Consider the following 22,630-nt stretch of genomic DNA (forward strand, 5'->3'; position numbering starts at 1 on the left):
GTTTCTGGTGAGCATCCCCGATGTTCGTACTACCAGAAATATGGTGATATTGATTGCAGTCTGAACGAACGGCGATAGTGGACCATAGAGCGAAATGTCTTGACAAACGAAATCAGACTCCATTCCTTACTTGGGGGAGGGGCAATAGTGGGATGCGGAGTGGGTGGATGTTTTAGGTTACATACTAAGGACGAACATAACGTTAAAGTAGATGAAAAACGCAAACGAAAATTGGGGGACGAGGAGATGGACAGCGACGCAAAACATAGAACTGATCATGCCACAGAAGAAAAAAATCAAAATAATAAACGGAAATGAAAATGAAAATCAGACAAAAAACACAGGGGTGGGGGGATGGAAAACAGAGGGGGTGTTGGTCCATAAAAGCGAGCGATCACCACAACATCACATCTATGGTATATTCACATTGTTCACTTTTCTTTTTGTACACTTTACGTTCTTATTTTCAAGGGACGAAACTGTACACCGGGCAGCGGCACAGCCTGGAAAGTTGGAATGTATGGGAATGGAACCATAAACTAACCAATTTATTTACATTAGCATTTTTTAGGAGTGACGAAAGCAAAACATCAATGATAACACATATAAAGCTTTAGAAAGACATATAGTTGAGATATGGGATAGACTGTACAACACTCAGTTACATAAACACTCAGACAAAGACAAAGACAAAGAGTTATAGAAAAAGAAAGAGAGAGAGACAGAGAGATTTAAGTGTAGATTATAGAAGGCGGGCTCGAGAGTAGCTCTAGTGCCGGGACCACACCAGTGTGGAGCTGAAACGTGGGCTGTACCTCATATCACCATATCCCACCGTCGTCATGGTCACCACAGCCCACCAGAAGCCGTCCGGTATCGACTTGAAAAAGGAACTGTCGCTGCCAGCCTCCGCGAAATAAACGGCCGATGAGAAAAGGACCACGCCTGAATCACGATCACGTAAGATCATTATCAAAATAGAGATCAAACCGTTATTAAAAGTGCAATTAATTGTTATTTTCTGCTTGGGAATCGGTTGGGGGTATTTGTCTGGGTGTTGGTTGGTTGGGTCACAGAGGCTATAGGCTATTTATATATATATATGTATATATCTGAATCCCGTCAGATTTTTCAAGGTGGATTATTGTTTGGTCCCCACGCTTAGTTAGTTTTTTCGTTAAAACAACTACAAGATATACATAAGACTATGATTATGTTAGGTTAGTAAATGGGTTGTTGGGTTTGTTTTTATCTTGGAATTCGGTGCAGGATAATAAAAACTATATAGAATATGTATTGGAAAAATGTTTTACGAATATTATTCGTTGGTTATGTATTTAGTAGTTAGTGTCTCTCTGTGTGTGTGTGTGTGTGTGTGTGTGTGTGTATGTATGAGTGTGTTCTGTTTGTGTGGGTGTCACACACAAAAGTTAGCAAAATATTACAAAAGGCGATTAACAAAAATGTTGAAAGTTCTTCCTCGGTGGGTGGAGCCGAAGTACAGAAAGGGCAGAGATCAAGAATCATTGCCTACTTATCTGCGCTTTCAACAGAGTTGGTGAGTTTGTTTGTGTAATAGAAAGAAAGAGATAGTTAGATTAGATAGATAGAGTGTGTGTGTATGTGTGTGTATTAGTAAGGTTAGTACGACTACTTGATCGGTGGAAACTAGCTATACAGAAGATTATTTATTTATAGAGAATATTATTGATTTTATTTATGTTGTTTGTTTTTGTTTTTTGTTTTTCGTTTTTTTGTTTTTAGATTAAACATGAAACTAGCTAAGTACTCTGTACAATACAATATACATACGTTATCGGTTCATAAGTAGTAGTAGTAGTAGTAGTAGTTAAGTAGTCATATCGATAGGTTTCCATACATATATATCAATATATCGATATGCGTACAGGTAAACATGATAGGGCTACGGCTACGGCAAGACAAATGATACGGTAACGGTAACGAAAACGGAAACGAATCAAAGGCAACCATCGAATTTCTATTAGTTATATCAATATACTATACATGTATATATCAGTTATAAATCGCAGTTATCATCGATCATCGTTAGCTGCTTTTGGGTGAAGTCTGGAATTTTGTAAGCCAAAGAAAGGATATCTAACATATCGTAACGTAACGTAACATAACGTAATGAAACACAACAGACACAGGAACTCAACGTAACTGATATATACAGAATATATATAATATATATATATATAGAAATATATTTAGATATGCAAATAGTTGTAGAGTAGTTTTGGTTAACGATATATTGATATAGATGTGTTCATGTTCATGTTCATGTTCATGTTCATGTTCATATGTCGGTTTAGATATGGTACACTATATAGATTATACATATGATATATACTTAGGTATGGTTAGTTAGTTAATACGTTAATCGGTCAACGGATACAACAACAAACTATAAGCTAGTAATTACCAACTAGAAATTAGAAACTAGAAGCTAAAAACTATAGAACTAAAAGCAAAATTCAAACCACGGCACAATCTGTGGACATGGACATCGAAACGACAACGTTGATGATGAGAGTACGGTATTACGGATTACTAAAAAAACGTTTTTTTACGGATTATTATTGAATACGGATACGTAGATTACGGTTACTGATTACTGATTACTGATTACTGATAACTGTTTACTGTTTACGGTTTACGAACAACTTGAATGTGGTAGAACATGAACAACAATACAAAATATATATAAATTTGATTTGATACAAAATGGTAACATTTCGCTTGATATTTCTTTTGATATTTTTCTGTATGTATATATATAAGGTTGTAACATATATCGATCACCATTTCTAGTTGCTATTTTGGTTGGACAATTTGTAATGCCAAGAAGTTTGCCAATTTTAAGGCATTTTCAATGCAGTTTGGGCACATCGGTAAAAGGTGGGAATAGGTTAGAGAAGAGACAAGGATTTAGGAAAGATAGATTTAGACTATAAAAGATAGATTAGTTTGAGAGACTTGAGAAAGTTAAGTAGATATGTTAGAAGATCTGCGCACAAAATGCTTGAGGTCCTTAAAATTGCCAACGACTTGAGCCCGGCATTCTGGAGAGTTTCCCGAAACGATTCGATGCTAGTAACACGCATACGAGATCATATTCGCTCCTCCTTCGCCTGCCGTTTGCACTTTGTCAGAGTATATCAGGAGTAATAGACTAAAATTCGAGTACATTGACGAGACTTCGACTTCTTTGCTGCTGTTTATCCAAAAAGCTAGCCAAAACCAAACTCAAATTCAAATTGCAAATTCGTAATTACAAAACGCAAATGAAGAGAGAGAGATTGAGAACTCAACGAACATATTCAAAGTGAACGATACTTATAGAGGAGAGCTTCTGTTTTGGTTTGCTTTTGCTGCTGGCGGGGAAAGTCAGGTTGATCGGGTAGATCGGGATAATATATAGTTAAGATCAAAGGGTTGCTAAACGTTTATCGCTGCTCCATAGTTCGGCGATAGTTCGTACCTACTTAGCGCTAGGATTAGACGACACTAAATAAGTTAGAGATACGTAATGGGTGAGTTATACGAGATTACACCTAGATAATACGGATACACGCTCTAAGGGCCTCCCTTCTATTTTTGTGTTTAGCTTGTGTGGTTGGTGTGTAGGTGGTGTAGATGTGTGTAAATGTAGTTGTAACTATATATAGTATGACTAGTTTACGTTACGTTTAGTTTACTTTAGTTTAGCTTCATGTTTTAGGTCTAATCTCTATATAGTTTTTTTTTTTTTTTTTTTTGGAGCGGGAAGTCGACGACGGGACGGAAAGGGTTGTCTGGCAGATACATTCTATATCTATATATAGTTATATATGGTTACTTGATCTAGGACAAGTACTGGGGTAGTAGCTCTCGTATTCGGTATAGCTTAGTCTTAAGTCTGGAACTGTTGGCTTGCGCCGAGTTTCGTGAGGCAAATCAAATCGAAAATGATAAGTTCTTAAAAAGCATAAGGACTTTTCTGTTTCTGTTTCTGTTTCTGTTTCTGTTGTTTGTTTGTTTGTTGTTGTTTATTTGTGGCTTGTTTGGCTGTTTGTTGTCTGTGACGCAATGAAATATATTTATAGACTTTTTGGCAGGTTCGGTTTTAAGGAGGTTCGTGATGAGCGGTAACATAAATGTGCTGGCTTGTAGGCAGACGTAAGCATAGAGATAGATATATATATGTATCTTTTGTGGTTGTTTTAATACGCGCGATTGGTAGTTATCGTAACGATATATAGTTATAGTTATAGTTCAAGTAAGTACGTGTATCTGATATCAGGGGGAGGGGGGTGGTGGGTTCAATTAAGACGACAGAGAGAAGTAAGTTAGAGAGAAAGAAGATCAACTTCTTCTTGGGGGGGCAGAGGGTGTAGTGATGGTGAGTCTGTCTGGATGGTCGCAGTCGTTTTGCAGTAGTATTTCTCTTTTGTTTCTTGTTGTTCTTGTTGTTGTTGTTGTTTGAATATAATAAATCGATAATAAATCGATAAGTAAATGTTTATTTTTATTTTTTTTTTTTTTTTGGTTGACTGTATGGAACTTACCTATAAATAAGAAAAATATAAGTAAACCTAATTCCCGCATTGAGGCTTTCAGAGTTCGTCCTAATATTTGTAAACCCTTCGAATGCCTAGATAACTTAAATATTCGAAATACTCGAACTAATCGTATCACTCGTAATATTGCCAAGGACATAGCCTGATTCGATGACTTGTCCTAAAAATTTTATCGAAATATATATATATTTATATATATATAATAGATGGTGTATAGGTATGCGTATATATATATATATATATATAAGTATGTTCTTGTTGGTATGCACTGGTGTGTGTGTGTGTGTGTGTGTGTGTGTCGTTTTATATATATATATATTCATATTCATGGATGGATGTTCATTTACATAGCTCGGACTTGATGTCTATATATATATAGAGTAGAGGTGGTGAGTAAGCGGATGTTGATGTTGTTTGGCTTTGGCCTGTGTTAGTATTGGTAAATATACAACAATGAACATAGCCTTGTTATCGATAAACTGGAGTTGGGAGTTGGGAGTTAGGGGGGATCGATCTGATAAGTTGATTATCGATTTCAAGTTGGAGTTATAACAAATGAAAAGTTTCAACTGTTTTTTCGGGGCAAGCAGGCAACCCCATTTCATGTCAGGCAACTCATAAATGATGATGGCAACACTTAATACTTTTATCGTTTCAACTGTATATGCATGTGAGTGTGTCTGTGTGTGTGTTTGTGTGTGTGAGTGATTAATATCGATAAATATATATATATAGTTTTTGGTTTTTTCTTGGTGTAAAGTTGACATTGGGCAAACAGAAATCTCATACCTGTGGACTGACTGGCGCTTTTGGAAGATTTAACGTATCCTCCTCTTCGGCAACGACAGTCGCTAGTGTTATAAAGTACGGAATGATGGCGATTATGTCGATAACATTCATGACATCCCTGCAGAAATTTAATTTGTTCGGACATGCGAGGAACCTGAACACACACAAAATCGATACAACGACCAGCGATTGGTTTGGTTTAAAGATTCACACAGACAGCGCGATAGAGAAACCGACAGCGATACAGCGAGACAGAGAAAGAGAGAGAGAGAGAGAGAAAGAAATATAGAGACGTAAGATAGAGAAAGATGTTCGTTTTCTTTTCAGATTTTCAGAAATTCACAAGTTCGTAGTTCGAATTCAAATCATGAGTGTCGAACATAAAAGCAAAGCAACAGACAGAGAAATATTATATATAATATTATATAATAAATATAAAATTTAAAAGAAATTCAAAACAAAAGAAAAGAGAAATCAAAGTTAATACTCAATTGGAAAAAGATAGAGTGAAGTTCAAAACTAATATTTCTCTTTCGTTCGCTTAGCTTATGACTAGGTCTACGCATAAATAGATTATTTTAGACTACATATATAAAGATATATATATAGTAGTATATAGAAGAGAGTGAGAGAGAGAGAGAGAGCGGCCTACCTGACAGTTAGTTCAAATGTAAACCAAATAATACATAACGTTTCTATAAGGAAGAAAGGATCTGTGATGTCAGGCACCTCGTCTTCCTCGATTTTTGTGCCATTTGTTGTTGTATTGAACACCTGCAAAGATATATCACAGAAAAAAGCAAAAAAAGATATCGATTTGTATGGCATTGAAGATTAGTTCTGGTTTCGACCTGCTGTGTGTACGCACCTTGTAATGCTTAAATTCGGGTAATGTTTCTAGACAAAATATAACAATTGATAGCAATATAACAAATACACTAATTATGGCTACAACTCTGGCGGCTTGCGAACTCTCTGGATACTCGAACAGCAGCCAGACTTTCCTCTGCTTCTCATTATCCGGTAATGGTCTTTCTTCCTCTTTAATAAAGCCTTCATCCTCTCTGCAAATAAAGAATGATTGATGATTCCGTGTTAGTATTTAATATGCATTATAATTTCCCATTCTATTTATGGTTTATATGAGTGTTGGTATTTTGTGAGTGTGAGTGTGTGTGTGTGTGTGGGTTTGGGTGTGTGGTTCTGTGAGTTTGGCATTCCTTAAGTGTTTGTTTGGTTTTTTTTTTTGGTATCTTTTAGGCACAAATTTGAAGTTTGATTGATTGGCAACTCTAATTCGGAAGCAGGCAAAAGGCGACTGGAATCGAAAGCTAAGCTTAACTCAAAAATTGTAATCAATCTAAAGCCATTAAAGAAGCATTGACTATCTCACAGCTAAGGAGTGTCTCGTTTTTTTTTGGCATTGGCAATTTAGCAAAGAGTTTGAAAATAAAGTTTAGGTAGGCTGCTTCCTGCTGGCTTCTCCGGGATAACGTCGTGGCCTCCGTTAGTTGTTCGATCTTCTGCATCTCCGCTCCACGGGTCCGGCCACACTGCCCCCCCGTGCCGTATCAACAAAATTTTAAGCTGGTGGTCAAGTGATTAACATTCACTCTTTGCATTCGACCTCGGTCCCTGGTCCATGGTCCAGTCTAGTCCTTGCTTTTCTTTTCTACTTTTTTTTTTATATAATTTGCTTCTACATGGCCATCATTGGAGGAGGTTAACACTTTAAGGGAAAGTTTTTAGCCACTTACAAGCTTAATTTAACTTAAATTTACTTTCAAATTTTATATGTTTTATCCTTAAAGTCAAATGTAGAAAACCTGATTAATCTTTCCCTTTGAAAGGCACTTCCAGCCAATGCAATTTGCTTGGCTTGTCTATATTTGTCTGTATTTAAGCCAAGTCTATAGCTATTCTATGTCTATGTGCGTGTTTATGTCGGGGTCTGTTTGCCGTGTTGCATGCCTCATTACACTGATTCGATATGAAAATTTGCCGTGCTACCAATATAGAACAAACCGAACCAATTTGTTGTCCTGTTTAATATTTGTTTTTGGTTTTAAGTTTTTGGTTTTTAAGTTGTTTTTTTTTTAGTTTTCTGTTTTCAGTTTTTAGCTTTCTGTTTTCTGTTTAATTTTTTGTTAGTTTTTTCTTTGTATTTTGTAGTGGAATTTTTGGTTTTATTTTAAGATTTTTTTTTTGGTTAGGGAATGGTGGAATTTCTAGTGGGCAACACGTGGGCTTACCTGAATTTATTAATTGCTTGATCACCTAATTCATAAAATTTTATTTCTTCACTAAATACGTCTAAAGGGACATTGACCGGTCTCCGTAGTCGGCCACCTGTGGATGAACGTGATGAGAGTGTTTTTTTTTTGGAAAGTGAGTTTTGGTTTTTTGTGTGTGAATAAAGTCAAGTTTTCATTGTTTGTTGTTCGGCGACGACGAGAATATATAGGAGAGAAATAGAGAAACATTAGACGGAGGATTGCATAGAGGGAGAGAGGGAAGTTGAGGATTTGATTATGCTAAATGCTTACCACTCTGATAATAGTATAAAATCGCATCGAAGCTCGGTCGACTACGGTCAAAAAAATATTCATTTCTAAGCGGGTCAAAGTACCGTAATCTCCGAGCTGGATCCCCAAGCAGCGTGTCCGGGAATTGATTTAACGTACGTAGTTGTGTCTCAAACCTTAATCCGCTTACCTGAAATCAGTTCAAGAATGATATATAGTATATCTATATATTATATCTATATCTATCAAGTTGATAACTCACATTTATAACGACTCTTTCGCAGAAATCATGATCGTGAGGAATGGGTTCAAAGTGTTGCGGTCCGCCACCAAAGCCATGACCAGCCCCCCCTTCTTCGTCTTGACTGCTCAATTTGGGCAAAGACCTGTCAAGTAGAAAGGATAAAGAGATATCAGATTGATTAACAGATTAAACAGATTTCTTTTGATAGCTTTATTTTAGTAATTAAATCTTACCATTTCCCTCTCAACTCATCTCTGAGATGAACTTTTTCAAACTAATCGAATATTTATAGGAGTTAGTCTCTCCGCCCGCCCGCCTAGACAGCAATTACTTAGCCATTACTTAGACCAACAGTCAGTCATTTAATTTATAATCGTAGAGAAAGCCCCTTTTTTGACTTTCTTTTTAACTGAAAGTCGCGTCGCGTCTCCCTCCATTATTCAATGCCTTCGATCTTTAAGCTCTCCAGTGGCCTGGCCTTTAATTACTTTTCGGCTCGAATCAATTTCCAGATGCTCTGCCATTGAATATTCAATGGCCATGCATATTGCATTGCCGGCGGCAGTCGGGGATTTTCAGCCTCACTTTCTCGATTTCAAATTGCAATTCGCAATTGCGATGCCAAAAAAGGAAAGCAAACCGAAAAGGTAAAGGTAAAGGGGATGGGTTTGGCTTTGGGTTTGGGTTTCCTACAACTCGTACTCGTCGTCGTCGTATACTTTCTCCTTTGGCTTAGGCCTCGTTCAAATTAAATTCATTGCTATCTGAAGAGATATATATAGTATATATAGTAGTATATATATATATCTATAGAGAGGGGGAAGATATATGCATTGTAGACACGCCCACGCCGGCAATATACTTATGTTTACACTTGTAATTGAAATTGTATTACAATCGCATATAAAAACGAGCCAACGAGCCAACGAGTCGGGCTCAACCACAGGCAGCAACACCACACACCACCCACCACCCACTGGGCCACCCTTTTTGGCTGGCAGTTTGCCCAACATTTTCCGCCCTTATCGCTGATGTTGCTGACAATGTGCAATTGTTGTTGCTGTTGTTGCAGCTGCAATTGTTGCTGCTGGCAACTTTTTGGCGTTGCATGGCAGGTTGCCGTTGCCTACTTTCTGGCGCCGTGCCGTGGCATTTAATTAAGCGTGTAAGTGCACTGGCCCACCACCCCCAAAAGAAATCCAAAGCTAAAAACCCCAAAAGCCTCGTTGTTGTTGTTGTTCTCGTCCTCGTCCTTGTCTTGGCCCTCATCCATATCCCCTCCCCCTTACTCGACTGACTGCAATAATGGCGAGTGCCTTGCCTGGCTGCTCGAACAAATTGTTTGTCGGCATAAATCTTTTCCGGCTGCAACTCCATCTTGCGCTTGCTGCCTCATATTTATGTTCACACACATGTGGTGCCGAGCATAATAATAATGGCATTGTAAACTCACGATTATCGCTTATGGCCACGATGAAATAAAGTTATTTATCGTCTCAAGAACCAGAGATTAACACATATTAGTAACTGAAGTAGCTACTCTACAGGGGGGATGATTTTACACCACTTAAGTGTGGTTATTGAGAAGCGCAGAGGAGGGCTTAAAATATGAAATTTAAAACATTTTAAAGCCCTTCTACCATATTTTCTGCTTACATTTCCCTTGAAATTATATTATTTGTGATGTGAAAGAACTTTTCCCGCAGAGTTGGCTTTCGTTGGCAGTGAAGTGCGGCGAGTGAGAAGCGCAGAGGAAGACTGCGGCCAGGGTTGTCATTTGCCAGTACAGAAAAATCAGCATAAGGCTAAGAATACCCAACTCTGGCCTATAATAGCTGGCTCATAATACCGTAGGCGTTGGTAGTACTCGATTAACGTGGCCTATAATTTCGTAATGATACCCAGCTTATGTCCACTTATTTTAACCGCTTATTGGCATATTGGCATCCGTGTGACGTCAGCAGCTGTTGCAAGCCGCAAAAAGAGTGCCAACAGTGTCAGAGTACAAAGGCCGGTTCAGGCTAAATGTCAACAAACAACAGTTTTGGAGGCCCAGTCCTAGTAGTAGGCCCATCTTTGCCGACTTTATACCTTCTCCTCATCTCTATATAAATATATATCTATATATACTCCGATATATAGTGATTTCGTACATGGAAACAAGTTTGTTGTTTATCTACTCTATGTAAATGTCAGTCAGAAATTTATGCATACGTTTTCGCTCTTCTCTCGTCTCGTCTCTCTCGCGTCTCTCGTCTCTGTTGCACTTGGATGCATGTATATAGGTCAGCGGCACGGCCTGATGCGGCTGTGACGTCATTGTCGCCTCCTTTCTAGATGCCGCCAATGTCGATGAGTCGGTCCTCTGCAGCAGCGACCTATTTACAAGATACATATGTATCCACAAGTCGCTACGTGAGTCGGATTCGATTCGATTCAAGTTGAGTTGAGTTGAGTAGGAGTCGTGTCGTGTCAAGTCGAGTTGAGTCTCACCCACTTCCGCATCGTTCTGCAGGTGGATTGCATAAGTCGAAAAGCTTCTACTGCTACTGCCATTGCTATTGCAACTGAAACTAAAACGGAAACGGAAACGGCAACGGCGTTGGGTGAAGTTCAATGCAAAGTCAAAAATCGAAGTGGAAATTCGTCGTCCTGGGGATCGTGGGGTGGCCCTCTACTTCTTCCTATATGCAAGTAGTAGTATCTTTCGGAATCTGACACGACTGTGTGTGTGTGAGTTGTATGCGTGTGTATTAGTGCCTGTGTTTCTCTTTGTCCGGTCAAGGCAACGTCAGCCTCAGTCCTTAGACCTCCCAAAGACCCGAGAACGTTGAAGCCAGCCCTCATTTTTTTTTTTCGTCGTCGACTATTTTTAGAAGCGTCAACAACGGCAAGCTGAAATTTATGAATTAATGTGATGGCAAAAAAGGAAATTTAAGGCATGCACACGCACACCAACACACACACACTCACACGCCGAAGTAAAAGCCTTGAACTGAGAGACTAGTACTGGTGCACTTGCCTCCAGCGACCCAGCGAGTCCTCATGGAGGACCCGCTTATGCATGCCGCACTTGCCAGCTGCGCATCTGCAAGTTAATCAACCATTGGGACCACAGCTGCGGATATTTTGCGCCATCGAAGTAAGCCCATTGAGGAGAGCCAGGAACTCTAATAAGGAAATCTAATAAAATGACTGGCACTGGCATTAAAAATAAAACAGAAAATAGTTTAGCACATATTTTCCGCTACTTAAGTCAAACCTTTGAGAATCGCCGAGAAGGGCGCTTCTTTTTCTGTTAAGAAAAACGAAAGAGAAGTTAAGCAAGTTAAGGGTATAAACCATAAGTTTAAGGAGCTTATTGATTAAGATGAATAAATGAATCATGTTTTTTAAGTTAAGAAGGAAGTAGAAGCTAAGCTCTTAAGAAGAATCATTCTTCTGCCTAGTCTAGTCTTCGCATTCAAATCATAGCGTGGCCTATTCCCTGTTCAGTTGAGACTTTGTGTGCGACCCATGGCCAAATCGATTCCCCTTTTGGGGAAACAGCAGCAGCAGCAGCAGCATTGATAAAGCTGATTTCCAAACCTTGCCTCCCTCATTGAGGGGGGCTTTGACGGGGAGCGTGTCAACATGATTCAATCAACGCCGTCAAACGAGAGGCGCCGCAGGCTGTGCAAGGTGAATGGGAAACTGGATTCAACGCTGACGTCACAAACGGCATTCGCCTGACAAAGTTTCTCGAACGTGAATATGAATGAATGAATTTGTGCACATGGAAGAAAATGTAAGCTTAAGGAAAAGCAAGAAGATTTTCTTAAATTGAACTTCCAATGGCAGCCCCTTAAAGTTAATCAAAGGAATTTGCAAATCAACTTCAATCTGTGTTTGCCTTTCAAATCATTTTTATTTATGATTTTTAGAGGGAAATGCTGATGTATTCATCAATTTCTGTGAGCAAACACCACTTCACTGTTCCTACAACTGCATTGCATTGGCAGCAATTTGCCTTGGAAATGCACCTGCCGCTGCCACCCGGACTTGTATTTGCAGCCGTATCCGGGGATCCGGATACGGGGCCATCAATCGCCAGACGGGGGATCGGGAATCATGGCCGCCGCAGCGTCGAATTATGCAAATCCCTGGCTGGAAAGATTCACGGACGGATAGGTGGATAGCTGGACGGACGACATGGGGAGGGGGGGTTGAGGAGACGGACGGACGAACGCGGACTAGCCAACTTACACCAAACTGGCCTGCCCTTTTGCGACCTTGGCCCGTTGCGTGCACAATTTGTGTGAGTTGCTGGTTGCTGCTTTTCGTGATTTACTTTTCATTCTATACCCTATATAGTAATAGGAAATTGGGAGATTTAGATAATGCATACGATGCGTTCTTGGAATCTTGAAAGATTATTTTTCTGGTTTTCTTTTAGGGAAGGTCTTTTCATGGTTTTCCTTCTTCGCTGGCAAGTTTCTAAACTTAAATTTGAATTTTTTACACCTCTAAACCCATTAGAAATCCCCTCTAACTTGCCAAGATCAAGGGTATTTAGAAGTTTTTAATATATCGTTGGACCTGCGCCTTCTCGTTTTTCATTTCCATTCTCATTTTCCGTTTTCCGTTTGGCTTTTTTATTTTTGGCAACCATTCTCAGGCTCTACTCGTGTGCACCGACATGCAAGCTGTTCCTTCAGCCAAGTAACAAAAACAACAACAACAACAACGGCGGTAATGGTGAGAAGTGTGGGCGGGGTCAGAGGTGAAAGTGGGCGATGGACTGGGAGTGGCGGCAGTGGCAGTGGGCGAAAGCTTGTTGCCTGTCGCTTTCTGTTTTCGGTGCTGTTTGCATTTGCCGATGCACGTGTGGCCAGAAAAGAATGAATGAAAGGCAAAAAAAGAAAGAAAGGTGGGAAGGGGGGCAGTGGAAAATGGAGAGGGGTAGAATGCGGGGTGGTGGTTAGCCTTAGTAAGGCGTAAAAAATGTGCACGTCAGGCATTTTAAACATGTTCCGCTATTTGAAACTTTTCCTCGTTTATTATTCGACAAACAAAAAAACTAAACGAAGGCTTTGGCTTAAAGAAAAGCAACAATGGAATAGAGGAAAGGAGTTTCAGGGGGTTAAACACCAAAAATACTAAAAAACATAATAAAAAAAAGGACAGGCAGGACAGGAAACGAACTTGTTAAGCGCGCAATTTAAAAGCGAAACGAACTTCTCCAAAGGTGAAACTTTTCAAATGTCTCAAGTGCGTCAAAGGCGCAAGAGTTGGCTGGCTGAATGGAAAGGTCGGCATAGAAAGGGGTTAAGAGAGGTGGAAAAAGGTCCTGCAGAATGGACACTTGACCAAGGAGATAGAAGAATAGAAAGGAGATTGAGTGCCCTTCAGCCAGTGCCTCTCTCTAACAAGTGCAATCAGTTCATAGCCCTTCACTCGGCCATAGGACCATCAAAAGGCAATGGAAAATTCATTAATCGATATGCCATAGTTTCTAGGAGACTGAAATAATCCGATTTTTAGATAATAATAAAGAAGAAATAGAGAAGTTTAGTTTAAGGGATAGAAACTCTCTTGATCAAGAAGATTACTCACTTAAGCAAGGATAAACCCTCAGTGGTCAAAGAATAGTTATCAAAGGGGAATAATAGTTGACCCAGAAAGTTTTCCCCATTTTCTCATTCTTTTCGCAGCACTCGACTCGAGATAAATTCCAATCGTCTTAGCCACAATCAAAGTAATCTCCATTCAATTTGTTAAGTCCCCGAAACCGTTTAATGTACATATATAAACCACACACACACACACACACACAGGCACACCCTCTTGCCACTCCACCCTCCACCCTACCCTATTGTGTGCTTTTAATTTTAATGCACCGCACATCTGAATCTGAGGACGGGGTTTTCCCAGTTTTTCGTGGGGGGGAAAGTCAAGCGAGTGAAAGGCAACACAAAGCCAAAATGGCGAGACTACCCATGTGTGTGTGTGTGTTTGAAATAAGAAGGATGGCTAGTAGTAGGGGGGTTCATAGTACACTCACACACTCATTTTCCTCATTGTTGGCTCTGTTTGGTGTCCATTGTTCATGGCTTTGTTGCTGACGTTGACGGCGCTTGTCGCCTTGTCGCTGCCAGCTACAACAACAGAAACAACAGCAACAACTACTGCTAGTACTACTACTATCAACAACAACAACAACAACAGCAACGAAAAAAAAAAACAACCAGGATCAAAAGTCAAGAACAATGACAGCAAATAGCAAGCGGCAAGCAGCGGGCAAAAGTCAAGTTGCAAGTTGAAATGTGCGGCAATTGTTTGCTTGGGTAAAAGGCAAAGTGAAAGTGTAAGCCTCGTCAATCAACAACAACAAGAGCAGTGTTAAGGCTGTGTATGAGGCCACTGAGGGAAAATGTTTGGGATATTTGATATCAAACTATATAGGAGATTAACTTATGCTTGAGAAGATTCAATCATTTAAGCGGAAAAGTACTTAAGAATCCAATAAACTTGATACTAAAACGGAGCTTTTTTCTCTCAAAAAAACCAGATTCCTATTTTATGGCCAAGTTTTATAAACAATAACCATAAGGAAGGAATGACAAGTGCATCGATAACTTAAGTTATAAACTATTTAACTATGCACTTTTCCGATTTCATTTTCTTTCTCTGCAGTACAGAAAAAACAGAGAAGGAGAGAAGAAAACGACACGACACGGTGTCAGCGATTTTAGTTTCATGAATTGCTTTCGCTGGCGTCGGGCATCAATTTACCAATTTACCCCGATGCATTAGATTCGCTCTTCATTTGTTCTTGAACTTCTGTGCAGGCGGAAAGGCAGGCAGATCCAGAGTGAGAGAAGCCAAGGAGCCGCAAGCACACAGCCAGCCATACAGCATCGTTATCAATGTCAAACTCATGTCAATTCAGTGAGACGATTACAGGATATCATCAAAGGATATTGTTATGTCTCAATCGGCTGAAAAGGCAAGCCAAGGAGATATATGTATGGATGGATGGTTGGCTGGGTTGGTGGGTTAGATGGTTAGACAGGATGATGGTGGTGCGGTGGTGAGGAAAGAAGAGCCTTTGGTCTGGGGCCATTGGAATGTTAATGATATTGATGCTGTGCCACTTTTGTGTTTGCCGTTTGGGCAATGCTGTCAATGTCACATTGCGCATACGCCGCATTGACCCATCCACCATTCTGTTTCTGTTCTCAGTGTGTGTACGTGCGTGTGCGTGTGTGTGTCTCTGTTTGTATATGTTTGTCTGTGTTTCTGTCTGTTTGTGCATCTGCATTCACATTCATTCCTCCTGCGACTGGCGCTTCATCATTTGTCATTCATCATCATCGTCATCGTCGTCGATTCGCAGGGATGAGCCCCAGAAGGTATGCAATGGAAATTCGTGACAAGCAGTTCACATATTGCTGCCACTATCCTTATGCCTTGTGTAAATCTCTTTACGTTGCCCAAAAATATAAACCACAATTAATTCAAAAAATTCTATTTTCTCCCAAAATTGACCGAATTTCTCCCCTAACTAAGCCAATAGTAGTCCGATTAGAGAATGTCATACATCACCGAACTCGTAATAAGAATTCAAGGCAAACTACATTCACACTTCAAAAAGTAAAATATTGAACATTTTTCACAAAAAATGATGATGGTGCCCCTTATTGAAAATGCGAACTTTGGTTTCTCCGATTTTGCTCCTCAAGATGAAAGTATTATGCCCATAACTTAGCCATTAATGGTTCGAATAAGGAATGCCATACATCGTTGTAATCGTTACAAAATTTCCACAAAAACTGCATTCACAGCTAAAAATCTTAATTTTTTGACAATTTTAGCGAATTTTGATGATGTTACCCCTTACAGAAAAAGCGAAACTTCATTTCTCCTTATTTCCTCCCCAAAGCGACAGCATTATTCCCATAACTTGGCCAATAATGACCCAAACCTAGAATGTAATACCTCGTTGAGCTCGTAATTGAATTTCTAGTAAAACTACATTCACAGCTAAAAATCTTAAATTTTGTCAAATTTTCACCAAAAAGAATGATGTTACCCCTTATCGAAAAATACGAAAATCGGACAAAAAATGAATTTCTCAAATTCGATCAGACAATGATATGGGTGTTTAGTTCCGATCAAAAGCGGCACAAAACAGTCTTTCTTTTAGCTCTGCGTCTTGTTTTGACTAAGTTAGAGACATAAACCCGATGAAAGTTTGCTCAATTTCTGTCAAATTTCAAAATCCTGATTTTAGTCCCAAAATAATCAGGATTCTTCCCATAACAAAGCCAATAATGGTGGGAACTTGGAATGTCATACATCATTGAATTCGTAATCAAAATTCCAGTCGAACTGCATCCCCACCTAAAAATGTAAAATTTTTCCATTTTTCGAAAAAAAAGGCAATGTTACCCCTTATCGAAAATGCGAAATTTGGTTTGCCCCAATTTCCGCCCCAAACTGGTATTTTTTACCCATAACTATGCCAATAATGGTCCGAATATGGATTGTAATACCTCGATAAGCTTGTTTTCTAATTCCTAACAGATCTGCATTCAAAGTTGAAGAAGTAGAATTTTCTCAATTTTTTGAAAATTTTGATGATGTTGCCCCTTAAAAAAAGTGCGAAATCTGGAAAAATATCGATTTTTGGAATATCAGTCCAAAAATGAGAGGGAAAGTTAGTTTCGGTCGTTAGATGAACCAAACATAAAGTTTTTCATCTGTAAGTCTTTCTTTGACAAAGTTAGAGGCTTAAAAACCGAATAAAAATACACAAATTTGATGAGAAGAGTCGTTTTTTCTAGCTTTACCAACCAAAATCTCTCTAAATTAGATACTACAAAGTAGAAATGAATCTTAAGTACAGATTACTTTTAAAGACCATTTAATTCTCTTACAGATTTTAACCCCTTCGAACTGAACACAAGATGAAATATGAGTAAGCTGAGATCGCTTAAGGACCTTACCTATCGCAGAGAAGAGGGGGCGAGGCGTTGGATAGGTTTTCACCGCTCAACGGCTGCTCCTGGCGCGGTCGCAGGACCGGTGTGAGGCCCCATCGCTCGATGAAATCGATGCGGGAAATGGTTGAGGACGAGCAAGTGGTGCGAATCGCTAATTGCGCCAATGCTCAGCCTGCTCGGATGGCGTATCCCGGGCCGCGCCCTCGTCCTGCGGCTGCTCCACTTTACGTTAATCCACTTGCGATGCTGCTCGGTACTAGGAGCACCTTCTGTTATTTGGCGAGCACCTTGGCTATGGCTATCGGCACCTTCGTGCAGCAGCAGCTTCTGGCCATTAAGATTGCTCCAGTTCCTGCTCCTATTTCGTTTGGCATTTGGCAAATGGTTTCACAGGAAGTCCTCCTTTTGGGTTTTGAATCTTTTTTTTTTTTTGTTTTTTAATTTTACTTTATTTAGTTTTTGGGGCGAAGACGATCCTTGGATTTTGTTGTTTATTATTTTTTTGTATTAAAATTGCTTGTTTAGTTTGGCTTTTCGAATAGTTTTTCCTTTGGCAATTGGGCAATGCATTTTGGTTTCATTTCTCTCGTTTGTCACATGTTTTTCCTGTAGTTTGATTTTCATTTTTATTTATTTACTTTAGCTTTTTGTTTCACCATTTATGTTCCCCACAAAAAAATAATAGGAAAACACACACACATATACACCACACACTCATATAGAAATCGTTTCATTTGAACCGGAAACAGCAAGTGAAAATGGCAATTTCCGCTTTTAGAGGCACTCATACAAGTTTTAGGTTGTTTTGAATTTCGGCAGTGGGCAAAAATAGGCTGCCCAGCGAAAGAGAGAGAGAGAGATGTCCTTTACCTATTGATTTTCTGTTTTAAGGGGCCCAGCATTTCTGCACACGTTTTATTTATGGGTCACATTTAAAGCTCTTTTCATTCAGCCCACTATTTTCCTTATACTTTTTATTGTTTCTCTTTTGGGAAGGGGGGGTGGTGTGGTAAATAATTGCAATTGATTGCGAGTGATGCTGCTGCTGTGGGTTTTGTTGTTTTTGGCGCGACTTTTCGATTGGGAACAACAACCTTGAACCTTTCGCTTTGCCAGAGAAATTGGGCAGGAAAACAGAGGATGTATGTGTGTGTGTGTGTGTGTGTGTAGAACAGGTGTAGGTAGGCTATACACACACACACTCACACATATACATATTGAAAATCTAAGGGAAATGGCCCACGCCTATACTCATTTTTTTGATTACTTCACACACTTTCGGATAAATGACTTTATAAATATGAACTTTTCAGGTTATTTTTAAATAGAATTTGTTGGAATTTCAAGGAAGATTTATATATTATGCGCTCTTATTTTTAGAAGAGGACGTTGGAGGGGGTTTATCCCGCTTTTCGTTATTCGCCTTTCGCTTGGTTTCCAGTTCGAGGGCCAGAACAAACAACTGGAAGAGCGCGCAAAAAAAAAAAAAAGGAAGGAAAAAACGTGGCCCGGCACAAATTGGGAAAATGGAACGAGAATGAAACGAAGCGGACGCCAAAAGCGGAATGGAATGGCAGCAGTGGAACGGATGGCGAGGCGAGACGAGGCGAAAAGGACGAAAGAAGGCGACGAATGTTGGGCCATAAGTGGCAAGCGAGAAATTGAAGCGTGTAAGCGCTTAACTGGCGATGTAATGACACCGACGCACTCTCACACACACACACAAACACACACACATACTCACATACAACTACTACATGCTCTCTTGCACACAAACACACACAGTGGCGTGCGGTGTGTGTGTATAACAAAATAACACCAATACGAGGGCAAAGCTCGTGAGTCATTGTAAAGAAAGAGAGACAGAGAGCGGGCAGTGTAAAAGAGAGAGTGCCAGCCACAGCGGCGAAGGATGTGAAGGCAAAAAGGGAATTTCTAAGGCCCTGCACAATGGGAAACTTGTTGGCGGATTTATGCAACCCATACACACGCACAAATCAAAGCACAAGAGAACGAAATAGAGAGAGAGAGAGAGAGAGAGACAGAGAGAGACTCCAAAAGGGAGAACGAACAAGCGACTTTGGTGCGTGTCCTGGCTGCGTTTCGCTTTTGTGTCACGTTTATTGGCGTTTCCTGCTTCGCCTGCTGCTTCGTTGGCTTCGCTGGCTAGCGTATTGTGCGCTTTTCCATTATCTTTGCCGTTATTATCAGACACCTCCGCTACACCTATCGTCCTCTCGCCCTCTCACTCTTTCAGGAGTGTTAAGCAGCTGTCAGTTCTTTTTTTTCTCCTTTGCTTCTTCTTTTTTTTCTTTTGCTTTTGCGTCTGCGTGCTTGCCATACACATATATATGAGTGCAAGTGTGTGTGTGTGTGTAGGATAGAAAGAGGGACGGGCGGGGAGGCCCTTTGGGGCCGGGAATTTCAGCTAGGCCGGGCAAAAAAGTGAACCGGGTCCCCATTGCCATGCCCTCTTTCATCTCTTCGCATCTCGCATAGAATTTTCGTTTCCTTTGGCTTTTTCTATTTTTTCGGTGTGCGCAGTAAATACTTAACCCCCCACCCCCCCGCCCCCTCTACAACAGAACAGCAAAAAAAAAAAAAAGGAAAACGAGATAGAAACACAGAGAGAGAGAGAGTGAGAGAGTGGGAAAGGAAGATGAAAGGCAGCTAGCCAGAAAGAGACATCAACTCACGCCTCTGCTGTTGCCTTTGTCTTGTCACGCATTTCGTGGAACTGAACTCAACTCAACTCGAGTTAACTTTACTTTACTTTACTTTAGTTCTTACTTTGCCAAGCTGGACAGCGTTTTTAGTTGGCAAAAGGACATGCGAGAAGCGGTTGCACAAGCACTAATACCCTCGAGATTTCAACTTTCCCAACTAGTTTCTTGCTGATTTTCAAGAGCTAGCAAAAGGCACACATCATTTAGCCAAAACTATAATTGAAAGGGATTTAATTAAGAGGTTTTATCGTTATGGGAACTTCTAAGTTTAAACTGTATAGACTTTGAATTATATTTATGATCTGTAGACCTATAGGAACTCTAGCTTTATGGCTTACCAATCTCAGATACCTCAATAAAAATCAAATTTGAATAGAAATTAATATTTAAAAGGGAAATATTTAGCATTTGGTATACCAGGCAATCATTATTTATAACAGAACCAACATAAAATATAACAAAATGATCAAAATAAAAAATAATAAAGAAAATAAAGGATAGGAGGAGTTGACAGTAGCAAACATAGGTTAGAAAGAAGGACATTTTAATCTCAACTAAACAAAACCAACTTAACAGAACAAAACAATAAATAAAAAACCAAAAAATAAATACATACAACGATTCCATTGAGGATGCTGAGTAGTCTTTTTCCATAGTTTTTATCACAATTTCTCTTAAACTTTCTTTTTCGATTTAAATCTCGGCTAGTTTCACTAGTATTTTAGATGCTTTATTGTTCGACTGTCACCTGGGCGATGCTAATTGATTGATGGTTTCGACTAACTGCATTGCATTCAATAAAACCCGCCATTTTCCGAAACCAAACCCCCCGCAGTCATCGATGAGTTTTAATCAATTTTGATTAGCTAGCCGTGTATTGTCCCTATGTGTGGTCCTGTGCTTTTGGCAACAGTTTGAAGTTCACACGTTGCCAATCTCTGGGTCTAAACCAAAGGCAGAATCAGGACCAACAGCAGCTCATCCATCAATTTCAGCTGTCTGTATAGAAGAGTGTTTGTGTGTGTGTGTGTGTGGCGGCAGTATGTGAGAGTTTGGCATCCTCGAAAGGTCAACACATCAGCATCATCCAAAACATTCGGCAACCAACATCTGTGTCTGTGCCTGCCACGGAATTGAGCACTTGCCAAAAGTTTAGCAAAATTGCAGCCAGGTGAGAGGCCGGTTTGGATAAAGGATGAATTAAGGACTCAATCTGGCCCAGATTTGTGGCTAGCTAGCGATTTTGCTACGGACCATTGCTTTGCAATAAAATAACTCATCCGTACCGTTGTCGTTAGTGAATATCACGTATACGCAATGTGAACTATATGAAAAGTTCTATAAATGCAATGGTTAAGTAGTTTCAATTTAATGGGGAATTTTGTGTTCGAAGACGGTTTTCATTAATTTCCAATTGGTACACCACGTCGTATGGTTAATATGACAACGACATAGTTCATACGCACTGTTGTACACAGTTTAGAAGAGCCAAAAGAAGATTCTTGGTCTATTTTTAGGTAATTTGGAAGTACTCTGTAAAATTTTTCCCTTGTTAGCCATATAAAATATCACTCATACGCACTGTTTAACTATAGAAAAATAACTCATACGCAATGTTTAACTATAGAAAAATCACTCATACGCACTGTTTAACTATAGAAAAATCACAAAATGCTTCGATCTTTGGATAATAAATTCAGTATAATTTGAGTTTTCGAAAACAATTTGCCAATGCTTTAAGGATATTTACGTATACGCCTGTTTTTTCTGCCTTCTGCCTTTGGTTTCTTGTTGTTTCCTTGCGAATTTCTTAGTGTGCGAGTGAATGAGTGTGTGTGTGTGTGTGTTTACGTGAAGATGAAGACAAAGCGAAAGAGCGAGGAATGTTGGGGGAAAAGGCAGTGGAACCAACACACACACACTCTGCAGCAGAAGCAGAAGCAGCAGCAGCAAATTGCCTTTGGAACGTCCTTAAGAAGGATATACCTCAAAAATATTGCTTACAGCGGAATTGCTGCTGCTGCTGCTGCTGTTGTTGTTGTTGTTCAGGTAGGCTGCTGTGCAAACAACAACAACAACAACTACTTCTCTCTGTCTATCTGCCTTTCTCTGTCTCTCTCTCTCTCTGCGTGTTTTTTCAGCTTAGCAATATGTTATGTGCCCACCCACCCAGCGCCTCTCGGCCACCCCCTTTTCACCTTTCTTTGCACTACTTTCTCTTTGGCGGCCACTTGTTTAAATGTTTATTTTCTTGTTTAAAATAATTTCTTTTCGTTTATGTTTGATTTCTGTTACGTTTTCTTGTTAATTTAGCTATCTAAAATCGTGTGGACGACTTTTTGTTCGATTTATTGCTGAAATAATGTTGAGGGGTATCATGCCAGAGGAATTTCAACGATGCCAAAGTCGCAGACACAATCGCATTTCTATTAAGTTAACTTATTTAATTTTTATACTTTACACGCAGTTCTAAATTTGTTGTTGTTTGATATGTCAAGGTTAAGCACACGCACGCAAATCCCATGGATTTTTTGTATCTTTATCGTTTGGTTTCAATCTCTCCATTTGCCGCACTTTTTCTTCATATTTTTTCCTGTTTTATTGGTCTTTTAACTACACACAAACACACACACTGGCACAGTAAAAAAAATGAGTTTTTTTTTGTTGTTTAAAAAAATGTGTAAAAAAATGCTTTTGTTTTTTATTTTTTAAGCACGTTTTCCTTGGCAGCTTTCTTTCATTTTTGCGTATTTTTTATTTCATTTTTTTCATGCGT

At 39.5% G+C, this 22,630-nt stretch overlaps 1 protein-coding gene across 16 annotated transcripts in view; it reads right to left on the reverse strand.

Annotated features, from left to right (window-relative positions):
- LOC108116561 (potassium voltage-gated channel protein Shaker) overlaps positions 1–22,630 on the reverse strand; it is a 135,712-nt gene that overhangs the window by 18,933 nt on the left and 94,149 nt on the right. For all 16 annotated transcript variants that reach the window (XM_017228519.2, XM_041819237.1, XM_017228561.2 and 13 more), the window contains 7 exons: positions 8,160–8,283; positions 7,919–8,087; positions 7,625–7,721; positions 6,241–6,436; positions 6,025–6,146; positions 5,373–5,526; positions 4,572–4,743 (listed from right to left, as the gene is read on the reverse strand). In XM_017228519.2, the coding sequence (XP_017084008.2) occupies positions 4,572–4,743; positions 5,373–5,526; positions 6,025–6,146; positions 6,241–6,436; positions 7,625–7,721; positions 7,919–8,087; positions 8,160–8,283 (1,034 nt within the window). The remainder of the gene's footprint in view (positions 1–4,571; positions 4,744–5,372; positions 5,527–6,024; positions 6,147–6,240; positions 6,437–7,624; positions 7,722–7,918; positions 8,088–8,159; positions 8,284–22,630) is intronic.

Source organism: Drosophila eugracilis, unplaced genomic scaffold (assembly GCF_018153835.1).
Source record: "Drosophila eugracilis isolate 14026-0451.02 unplaced genomic scaffold, ASM1815383v1 contig_498, whole genome shotgun sequence".
NCBI lineage: Eukaryota > Metazoa > Arthropoda > Insecta > Diptera > Drosophilidae > Drosophila > Drosophila eugracilis.